At 34.1% G+C, this 11,465-nt stretch overlaps 1 protein-coding gene across 1 annotated transcript; it reads right to left on the reverse strand.

Moving 5' to 3' along the window:
• Positions 1–6,812: 6,812 nt before the first annotated feature.
• LOC121742107 lies at positions 6,813–9,819 on the reverse strand. Its single transcript, XM_042135146.1, has 2 exons — positions 9,193–9,819; positions 6,813–8,356 (listed from the first exon to the last, which is right to left on the reverse strand). The coding sequence occupies exons 1-2, from the start codon at positions 9,432–9,434 to the stop codon at positions 6,979–6,981; spliced, it is 1,620 nt and encodes a 539-aa protein (XP_041991080.1). The 5' UTR covers positions 9,435–9,819; the 3' UTR covers positions 6,813–6,978.
• Positions 9,820–11,465: the final 1,646 nt, after the last annotated feature.

Here is an 11,465-nt window from a genome sequence, read left to right on the forward strand (position 1 = left end):
TAGTTTAATCTAATATATTACAAAATGTTATTAAAATTTTAATTTCACAAATTTGTAAAATCAAAGTTCGAGTTGTTATTTTAATTTATTTGAAGTTACATAGAAAATGAACAAATTGAGCTTTGATTTTTATGAATTTTGCAAAATAAAAAAATTCAGTAATATTTTTTAATGTATTAGAATCAAGCCAAATACAGAACAAAACAAACAATGTTAAATTTTCGTCGAATGGAGCGGTGCTCACATATCTCGTGTAAGCATCATACTTATTTGATACTTCATATTTACGGTTATTTGTTTTGTTTTGTTTTATGTATTTAGTTTGATTCTGATACACTAAAAAATGTTATTGATATTTTTTTTATAAAATTTATAAAATTCAAATGCTCTGTTTATTTTCTTTATTATTTTATTCATCTATTTCAACTAATAGTGAAAACGATAAATCGAGATTTAAATTTTATTGCAGTGTAATGCGAGTAACTTCTCAAGAAGTTATCAAATTGTATAAAAAATGTTACTATAAAATGTTGTTCTAGTTAAACTTTAAGGATCAAATATATATTTAACGCCACATAATATAAACATAATTTTATAAATTTTATTATAAAATAAAAAATATCAATAATATTTTTAATGTATTAGAGTTGAACTAAATATATAAAATAAAACAAATAATGTTAAAAGTGAGTCGAACGAAAGTAGTGTTCACATATGTAGCATATCATTTTCCTTTAAATTATTAGATCATTTCTTAATTAAAATATGTAAGAATATTCTTTGTAAAATAAATATTCTTAAAAAAATTATACATCTAATTACTAGATTCTAACCAATTATAGATATTAACATTAAAATAGAGTTCTACTAATTCCTTTCATCAGGTTATTATCTTCTTTTTTTTGACTGATTTTAATAAATAGAATATTTTTTTAAAATTTATTTTATTTGAGTCTGTATAGTGAATTAGATATTAATTAACTTTATTTGATTGGGTTAGTTTAGAATTAGATGAATTGAAATTTAGCAGAAAGGAGAAAATGACTAAAAGTTGGGAATTTAGCAGATTGTTGGTTCATGGAAGGATATGTGAGAACATATAGTGGAGAAAACATTTTTTTTATTCTCCCGCAAAGAATTGAAAAGGAATTAATGAATAAAGACTTGTAGCGATTCAATATAGATTGGTTAATAAATGCATAAAAGAATCTAAAACAAAATTTTGCTGTAAAAGGGCTATTTAGTAAAACCACTACAGCACTCACAACTAAACTTATTATATTTAATGTTTTAGAAGCTGAAATTATTATTATACCCTTGTGTGGCTGGTCATAAACTTATTATATTTAATGTTTTAGAAGCTGAAATTATTATTATACCCTTGTGTGGCTGGTCATAATGTGGCTGCATAGTATTTCCCAAAAATTTAACATATGATAATTGATATGAGCCATCCCCAAAATAAAAAAATGATAATTACTAGTATGGATATGTTTTTTTTTGTATTCAAGTCAATTATCCAGAAATGAAATACTTGACCAATGAAGTGATATATATTTGGGAGAAGGAAAAATAATATTTTACTATTTTAATGGAAAAAATGTTAAATTTGAGATTAAATATATGTGGAGATATTTCATCTATCAATATTTTTATTAAAATATTAGCAAATAATATGATCCTATTATTTAATTACATGATTTTCTTTGGAGCGTCATTATGCTAGCTAAAATATCAATTACTTACAGATACTTCATGAATATTGTTACGTAGAATTTCATGCATGTGAAGGTGGCCAAAAACGACATGGCATTATTTTAAGATATGGGGACACTTTTTTAAATAAATTGCTGCTAAATAATTTGTTACTATATAAATAAAAAAACATTTTTAGTTGTTATGGAAAGAGAATGTGGACTGATTGTTACGTAAATAAATGAATAGTAGGAGAGTAGGAGAACTTAATAGCCAAGATGCACCTAATTAATGGAGGCCATTTTGTCTCTTCATTGGAACAGGAAAACCCAAATTGTGGCCGACAAAATTTAGTAGTAATAAACTACACCATATAGTTATTTATAAAGAAACGGTATCGATGCGCATTACCTCTTTTTCATAAAATACTAAAATAAAGAAAATACTAGTAAAATTTAAGAAACGATTCTAAATATAATATGTTCGGATGTTAGCTCTGTTAGGGTGAGGTTACTAATTTAGAACGCATTTGGGCTTTTACTTTAGTAGTATATTTAATTTATGTGAATATGGTCAAATAGTCACACAATTAATTTCAAACTATACACTAAATTAATAAAAAGGCACTGTTAAATTTCCGTAACATTTCGTTAAGCTAGATCAAATAAACAGATTCACTTTTTTAGGAGATATAATTTTAATACTTTAACATGCATGGAAACCGAACAAAAATTTTAGGCTATGTAAAAAAATGCAACTTTTTTTGTCAGACGAATAAAGTATATGTATAGTAAGATTTCATCTTGATGAGGATGCTTCGGATTGTGCATATTTCGAAGAATATACATATCCTTGATGAGAATGCTTCATGCTATCCTTGATGCATAAAATATTTGTATAATGCATGCCAATGTATTTGACTTATATATTTGTGGTCAACAATGAGAGGTTCATTAATAAGCAGTGGCGGATCCAGGACCCGAAAATGGCGGGGCGGAACTTATATTTAAATATTAAATATTTGATTTAATATTATTTTTAATAATAAAATAAATAAATATTATATTAATATTTAAGTAGCACTAGCTTCATTAATAAAATATAAACATGCTTCAGCTTGCAAATATGTATTATTCATTTTAAAATAAAAAAATATATAAATATAAACATGCTTTAGCTTGCAAATATGTATTATTCATTTTAAAATATAAAATTATTGTAAATATATGTACATTTTAAATCACTGTAAATATTATATACAAAAGTGATATAAGTAGAGCACTAAATATTTATATTTCAAAAATATTTAAAATGTTTATTTTGTTACATAGAGAATAATTAAGATGCATGGATCAAATTATAAGTACTATAGGATAAAAAAGACTTTAACACAAGATTAAAAATGATTTTAACTAAAGAATAAATATAACAACATAATATATGCAACTTAGTAAAAGTTTAGATTACATAAAGTATTTAAAGGTATTATTTTGATAATAAGAAGAAATATGAATGGATAAAATAAAAAATGAAAAATGAAAAAAAATATGTTTTTGTTGAGGATTGAACCCTAGACATCTTAGTTAAAAATCCAACAAACAAACCATTGAACTACTACATTTTATATGACATTTATTGAAAATAAAAATATTTCTACACTCTACAGAGGGGGGATATGCTATTTTCGGCTTGATTTAATGAAAAATTTAGGCTCTCCGGACGGTCGGGTAGGGGCGACCGCCCCCACCTGGATCCGCCACTGTTAATAAGCATATGTTAAAAATTTAACTTTTACACATTTCCAGTTGCAATTCATCAATCTTTTATGGGTAGGTGTTATAATTTTTTGGGGTGAAATTCCACCACAAGTCCAAAACTGCCGACATTTCACTGCTTTTCTATTTCGTTTTATATTTGTTAGTATTTTTTTAGGCTGCACTGACTGACAGAAGAATAGGTAGAATCAAATACTTTCTGGTTCAAAAATCTGCGAAATCCTTGTTATTGGATTCCAAACATATACAGGGATATATTGATATGGTGATTTTTGGTTAATCCATTTAAGGAAAATCAAATTTTAAGAATTAAAATAACGATGTGTTGATTTATTTTTCAAACACATACTCATAATAACGTAGGAAAGTGTGCCATTACAACATATAAATCAGATCATTATGATAGTAGTAAGGTCATTATAGTGAAAACCCGAATAAAGCTAATATAAATAGATTTAATGATGCATTAATTAGTTTCACTATTTGGTTATGCTAAATGCCTAAATTCGATTTTTGTTTTTTTAAAAAAATTTATTATATATTTGACGGAATCGAATAGACATATTCAATTTTCGATTATTTTGCTCATCGGGTGGTTTTGGTTTATTTATGTACGGATACAATAAATCTGCGAGTTACTGATACATATTACTCCTATACTACTCCATTATCACTGTGGTGGCATTGTTAAGTTCATGACCCACCAAATTTTAGCAATGACTAGAAAGCAAAGGGGCCCTGATTAATTTTAGTGTGATTTTACTTTTGCACTCAATCATAAAACCATATCTTTGCAAATCCGAGTACAATAATTACGATTATATATAATAAAAATGTCAATTAAGTAAGCTGTCCTAACGGAAGGGATGATTTAGTTCGGCATGTTAATTAATAAAGTCTAATCTGTTTTTAATAGACTAAATGTATGCTTTTGTACATTTCATTAATTTATCATAAATTGTTTCCCCTTCACGAACTATGGAGAAAATAGAGTTAATATTATATACCTTTTTAGTATTATGTCTATGAAAATTGAATATATTTGTTAGTTTTCAAATAATTCGTCATGATATTTTAGTTAAATGGCTAGCTAGTCAACGACGATATAAATTTACATTTTTCCCAAGTACTAATATTGGAAACATAGTCGATTTTTAAAAAAATTGTGACATTTAATCTTCTAATAGAAAACCTGAAAGTGACATTAATGATTAGTATACTTTTTATATCCGGCTTTATATGGCAGAGTAATTTTACGTTCACTTTTATTATATATGATTATTTCAGACGCATCATATTCATAATGATGGAACATTATTATAATCACGGTGAAATAATTGTCGCGCGCTAGTCAGCTTTCTATTATTAGAATAGAGAAAGAAGCCTTAAAACCAATTAGATCGATAATTTTCTTAGATACCTAACTACACCTACACGCAATAAATCGATAATCTTGACATCAAATCATATTAATATCATAATAAGTAGTTTAATTGACACTTCATAGTTCGTTGAATTTAGTGTTTCAATTTATAAAATACTTATATCCGCCCGTATGTTTCTATTTAAAAATACATAACAAAATTCGTGTATTAAATTACAACCATATTCATAGAATATGAATGTATATTATTTGATGCAGGTTGCTAACTAATAGTGTAACTCATGAATTGCAGCCAACATTATTTATCCTCCTTTTTTTTCTTTATTAACATTTTCATCGCCGAATCTGGACAGGATAATATTGCCAAACTTTTATGTCGCACCATATTTTTAAGATAATGTCTCAACGCAACTGACTTTTACTACACCTTTTCTAAAGAATTGCTGCACTTTTTCCTTTCGTTTACAAGCTAGTTTCATAAATACATATATAAAAAGGAAAAAAATTTGTTTTAGTTACATTTGACTCGTTTTATATCATAAAAGTGAGAGTATAGATTTGGATTAGAAGTTTAAAACCTTCAATTTCAACTCTATCTGTTACCACAAAATTGTTTAATTTAGAATTAAATTATAATTTAAAATTATAACTTCAACTTCAATTTCGAATTCCAATTTCAATATAGTTCCAATTTTAAGCTATCAAATGAAATTTAAATTCAGTTTTATAAAATTGTAATTCTAGTATAACTTTAATTCCAAGGTACCAAACGAACTTTAAATTTTTATAGAATTTCAATTCCACCAAAATTCTTATTCTATGTTACTTTGTCAAGGAATTTATAGGTTATAGCCTAAATAGTTAAATTCCATTGCATTTCAATAAATATAAACCGCAATTTGCAAAAAAAAAGTATAAAAATGAGTCTAAATGGAACAAATATAGGTATAATAATAGATAAGACAATTTTTCTTCTGCAACTTTAGATATATCGATAAAAAAAATCGGAACATGCATCAAATTGGACCATCGTGGCACCGCCATCTTATTCTTTCGCAAGGTTTATATGCCCTTTAGTAATATTATCCCTAAAATCATAAATTTTGACCAAATTTTGATATTTTCTACAAATTTTAAAACTAGTCTAAAATATTAAAAACTTTGCAGTTTGTTATTTTTCATGGCAGGTCAATCATCATATCCGACGAACTTACATGCATTTTTTATCCTACTTGGCACTGCTAAATCAACGTGGCTTCTACGTGACTTTTTATCATACTTACCATGAACTTAAAAAATGATCTAGATATCATAAATATTTCACGGTTGCCCACATAAAATAAGTTTTTTGCCGAAGATATCTTATTTGGGTTAGGCTGAGAAATAACAAACAAAATTCAAAGTTTGTGATATTTCAAACTAATTTTAAAATTTGTGAAAAATACTAAAATTTGGCTAAAGTTCATAAATTTAGAGACCAATATCCCTTTTAATATCGACAATAATTTCACTTCAATCCGAAAGTCAACATTAGCAAGGGGTGTTATTTATCATTATTGTCTATATTTATCATTAGCAAGAAGTTATTATATTCATAAGTTGGATTTTATATATTAAAAAAACAAAAATACTTGAGGAAGAATAAAATAAACTACTGAAATTATTGCCTGAATTCGGGGCCCTTCTGATTCCTTCAATAACCCTTCTCACCAACAAACTACTAGTACAATTTAATGTTGGAATCCGAATTTTAAAAATTTTAAACCTCTTTTACTATCAGTCCTAAATGTTTACTCAAAAGTCAAAAGATTTGAATTTCAGAAGATGTAACAGATATTCTCAACAAATTAAATGATAGTATTCTTTATCAGCTTAGAATTGCAAATATGACGGATATTCTATAAACAATACTACTCCTCAACACAAGACAAATATAATCCCTTCACACCCCAATACCATTGAAAGGAAAAAGGCTAACATTAATAAGGGTGTGTTTAAATCGTTTGTATCTGTCTAAACAATTAACTACTTACAGGTATAACCAATAAAACAAGGCATATGAGCATTGAACAAGTAGGCTATTAGATGTAATCAAGAAAGTAAGTATATAATCAAGACTCACTGTTAAAAATTCCATCTTGGAGATGTATGCACTGCGCTCTGCCTCGGCCTGCGTTTTTGCTGCTGCTCCATGTCATGCCTTTTCTTCATAATGGAGGAAACTGTTGGACTATAGTAGTCATTGCTCCTTTGAGATGTTGCACCTTGTGAGTACACCTTCCTCCCTTGAGTGAAGTTCTGGTGCTCCTCCAGATTCGAGCCGCGGGCAACTAAGTTTCTTGGGACAGGCCCCCATCTGTTGCGGCTCACACAGCTCTGGCTCCTTCCTACCTGATAGAACCTTCCCTCCCTAGGGCTTGTGTAGTTCCGGCTTTCAGCTGTTTCGGCCGAGTACATGGTGGTTTCTCCTTCGCTGCTGTATTCGTGTGGCAACTCCTGAAACTCAACGGGGGAAGAGCTCGACTGGACGCCAGTCTGGGCTCCATCGACAGACCCCGTTGACTCTACATCCAGGATGGGGCTTGAAGGTCCCTCGGGTGGTTTCTGAATCAGGAAATCCTTGACGTAGTTTTGATCGGAGCTTGGTGGCATCACTTTTCTTGATTGCTTAGGTGATGGTGCAGCTTTACTTACTCTTGGAGGGAAGTTGATGTCCAAAAGCTGGATTTGAGTAGTAGCAGTAGTAGCATCGTTGTTCCTAACTGGGCCTGAGGTCAGCATTGGGGATTCGTAAATCTCGGGAGTTGGGATTCCGGAACCTTGCCGATTGCCACTTGAGGTCTCATCTTGGACTTCCACTGTGTCAGTGTGGACAGCTGCTGAACTCGCTCCTGGTTGCTCTACTGGTTTGGAGGAAGATGGTGTCCCCTCATTCTCACCTTCGGCCAACTTAAAGACGCGCCTCATGGTGAACGATGCACAAGAATGCTCACTTTTCTGACCCGAGGACATCAACCGGATCAGAGGTAGTTTTGGTTTGTTGAGCTCATCAAGGTTCCCCTCCCAATGCTGATTTAGCCAATGACATATGACAGGTATAGGGATGCCAAATTGCATCGGGGTGTCTTTCTTCCACGACGACGTAGACGATGACGAAGTTGATGTGGATTTGGCATTTGGAGACGTTGCAAGCTTCATAGGATCGCAAACCATGAAGGAGAGATTTCCATGAGAATCAAAACCAGCAGAACCCGGGCTCCATGTTACTCCATCAGTAGATAACTTTATCAGATTATCGGTAGCTATCACTACCTTTCCTTCACCGACAGCCAACTCTGGTTTATCTATGTAACCTAAAAGATAAACTACAGTTCCCAGCTCCAGATTGGGTTTCGAGCAAGTCTTTAAGTAGTGAGGATGCTGCATGGGAGCATTTGACTCACCATCAAAAGCGTCAAGGCCTACCATCGTCAGGTCAAGAACAGAGCTAGTAATAAAGAACCTGGATCAAATATATCATCTTAGACAGGAAAATCGATTATTGGTAATAGCATTGGCTCTATCTTCCTTTTAATTAAAACACCAACTCTTATCAACATAATCAAATCAAGGTAAGGCATAAATCTCGCCATGACTAAGTTGAACTACCATCACTATAAAATAAATTACAGAGATGTGCAAACATAAATACACATAGACTAATAAATCAAGGCTTGATAATTGGTAACCATAAGCACGAGGAGGTTGAAAGTTGTCAGTTCAATTGCATTTCCAATTACCATAAATCAATGAAATGAATGTCTCCTCAAAAAGGAAATGAATAATATTTCATGTGTTTGGTGGAACTTATTCATTACAAAACAGTTGCAGACGAAGATACCAAGAGGCTGTGGCACCATCCATGATTGTTTTTACTGTTCTTGTTAGTTCCCATCATTGCAAAATGATAATTGTAATTGCTAACATTAACCATAATGTATCTTAACATCAATCCCATTGTTATGATCTCAAATAAGTGTAAATTAGAAACAAATCCAGATTAAAAATCATCATCTTTAGCTAACAACAATGGCGTTTACATCACAAACTTCAGATGAAGACTATCACATGAAAAAACAATCCATAATCAACTCGCACATCAACATCCAACCACATATCCACTTTTTGGGCAAATCAAACAAAAAGAAGAATCTCCAGTTACCACAAAGTCACACACTTAATACACATACATAAGGCCAAATAACAGTAGATAATGTGAAATTGTGAATAACACAATAGAAATATAATTACTTGAGAAAAATAGTAGATTAAGCATTTCAGATAAAAATCAAAACCAACCGGTGAGGAAACAGGGTAGCAGAGAGGCCATTGTGGAGGCGGATCTCGGCGGCTTCAGCGGCAGTTACAGAGGGAAGATTGGCGTGGGTAGTGAGCAGCAGATTGCGGTGGATCAAGAAGCCGGTGGCGGCGCCGTTGATTCTCGCCATTGCCGGAGCCTTGCCGGAGAAAATTGCGCCCTTCAATCTCTCCGACTTGCCCCCGCCGTTGCAGAAACACCACGAGTTCCCCAAAACCCTCATTTTCTCCCCAATAATTCCTCTACAATAGCGAAATTAGCACCCTCGAGAAACAACAAACCTTGGATCCACAATGTTGAGCTGCAAAAGGAAGCTCATTTCGCAGTTTTCCATCATCTCTCTCTATATATAAATCCAGCTGGATTTGATTAAATGAAGGTAGTAGTGATTAAATTATACAGTAGAGTAGATGAATTGGCAGTGCGAGGAAAGGGGGATTTTATTAGCGGAGAAAGTGGCTAGAATCCGAGCTCCATTGCAACGCCATGGATATGGAATTTGGGTAAAGGGAATGACGGCTGCGCTTCAGACTATTATCATCGCATTTTCACTAACAATTTTATTCTTTTTCTGCTTCTGACATTTGAGCCACCGTGTCTGCATTCATCTCTGTAATTTTAGTACTCCTATTAATTTTAGTCCGGCCTAAGGGCATCAGTAACCCCGTCCCCATTTCCGGCCCCAAGTCCCCTCCATGTCATCATTCCTTTACAGTTGCGGCCCAGGCCACAACTGCTGTAACCCTGCAGGTTGCGGCCCGGGCCGCAACTAATAAATGACACTATTCACAACTCCAACCTATTTTGAAAGTAAAATAAAAACGCTGTAAATTTATAACACGGAAAATTTAATTTCATCGAATACTGCAAAATTACAACATATAAATTTTCAAACTGAAAATAAAATACATGAAAACATAACGTCAATGCTGGAAAACGTTGTTGCGAGTCCAAATTTCTTCGATTAGATCGGCTTGGAGGCGAGTGTGTTGTTCCTCTTGGCGCATCGCACCTGAACGAGCCATGACATTGCGGATGTCGTGAGGAAGGCCCTGCACGGGCGGCTCGGTGACAACGTAGTTACTCCCGGTGCTGGCGAGCGGATCGTCGCTCCACAAAGTGACGTTATCTTGTTCGTCCTCAACAATCATGTTATGCATTATGATACATGCATACATTGTGTCGGCGATGTTTGACCGCTGCCAACCACGGGCCGCTCCCTTCACGATAGCCCACCGCGCTTGGAGGACTCCGAATGCACGCTCGACATCTTTTCGAGCCGCCTCTTGCCTTTGGGCAAACATTGCCCTCCGATCGGTTGTCGGAGCTGTGATAGTCTTCACGAACACGGGCCATCGAGGGTAGATCCCGTCTGCCAGATAGTACCCCATACTATACCGACGGTGGTTGGCCGTGAACTCTACGTTCAGTGCTCGCCCAGCACACAAGTCGTTGAACAATGGAGACTCGTTCAACACATTGAGGTCGTTGTTGGACCCCGCGACACCAAAGTAGGCATGCCAGATCCACAATCTGCAATCGGGAACGGCCTCCAACACAATCGTGGGATGTGTGCCCTTGTGCCCGCTAGTGTATTGTCCTCTCCAAGCCGTTGGACAATTCTTCCACTGCCAGTGCATACAGTCGATGCTTCCAAGCATCCCCGGGAAGCCGTGGGCCCGCTCGTGCATGTCGACCAACTTGCTAACGTCGTCGGTCGTTGGCTTTCTCAAGTACGTATCCTTGAATGCTTCGACGACTGCCCGACAGAATCTAGCGAGGGACTCCCGTCCAGTAGGCTCGCTTACATGGAGATACTCATCGAACATATCTGATGTAGTTCCGTAAGCGAGTTGACGAATGGCAGACGTGCATTTCTGCAACGTCGATATACTTTCCCGGCCCACAGCATCGGTAGTTTGGCAGAAATACGGGTCACGAGCTACAACGGCGTTGACAATGCGTATGAACAAAGGCCTCCGCATCCGGAACCGGCGACGGAACATCTGATCACTCCATCGCGGATCTCTAGAGAAATAATCCGTGAAAAGCCGCAAGGCAGCTTGTTCACGGTCTCGGTGAATATACATCCGGGTACGTGGTACCCGGGTTCGTTGTTCGTTCCGAGCTTGAATAGCAGCTTGGAAGCGTTCAACTTCGTTGTTCATTTCTTCTTGGATTGCCGGTACCGCCTCTCCTAACACTCGGGTCAATTGATCTTCGAATATTCTTTGACGATGAGGCATTTTTTCGA

The sequence above is a fragment of the Salvia splendens genome, chromosome 7, assembly GCF_004379255.2.
Source record: "Salvia splendens isolate huo1 chromosome 7, SspV2, whole genome shotgun sequence".
NCBI lineage: Eukaryota > Viridiplantae > Streptophyta > Magnoliopsida > Lamiales > Lamiaceae > Salvia > Salvia splendens.

What these genes read in the sequence shown, in the direction of transcription:
- LOC121742107 (XM_042135146.1), bottom strand. Translation starts at nt 9,434, where the DNA reads ATGAGGGTTTTGGGGAACTCGTGGTGTTTCTGCAACGGCGGGGGCAAG. An exon ending in GCTACCCTGTTTCCTCACCG is followed by an intron (nt 8,357 to 9,192) that starts GTTGGTTTTGAT and finishes TATTTGATCCAG; the next exon opens with GTTCTTTATTACTAGCTCTG.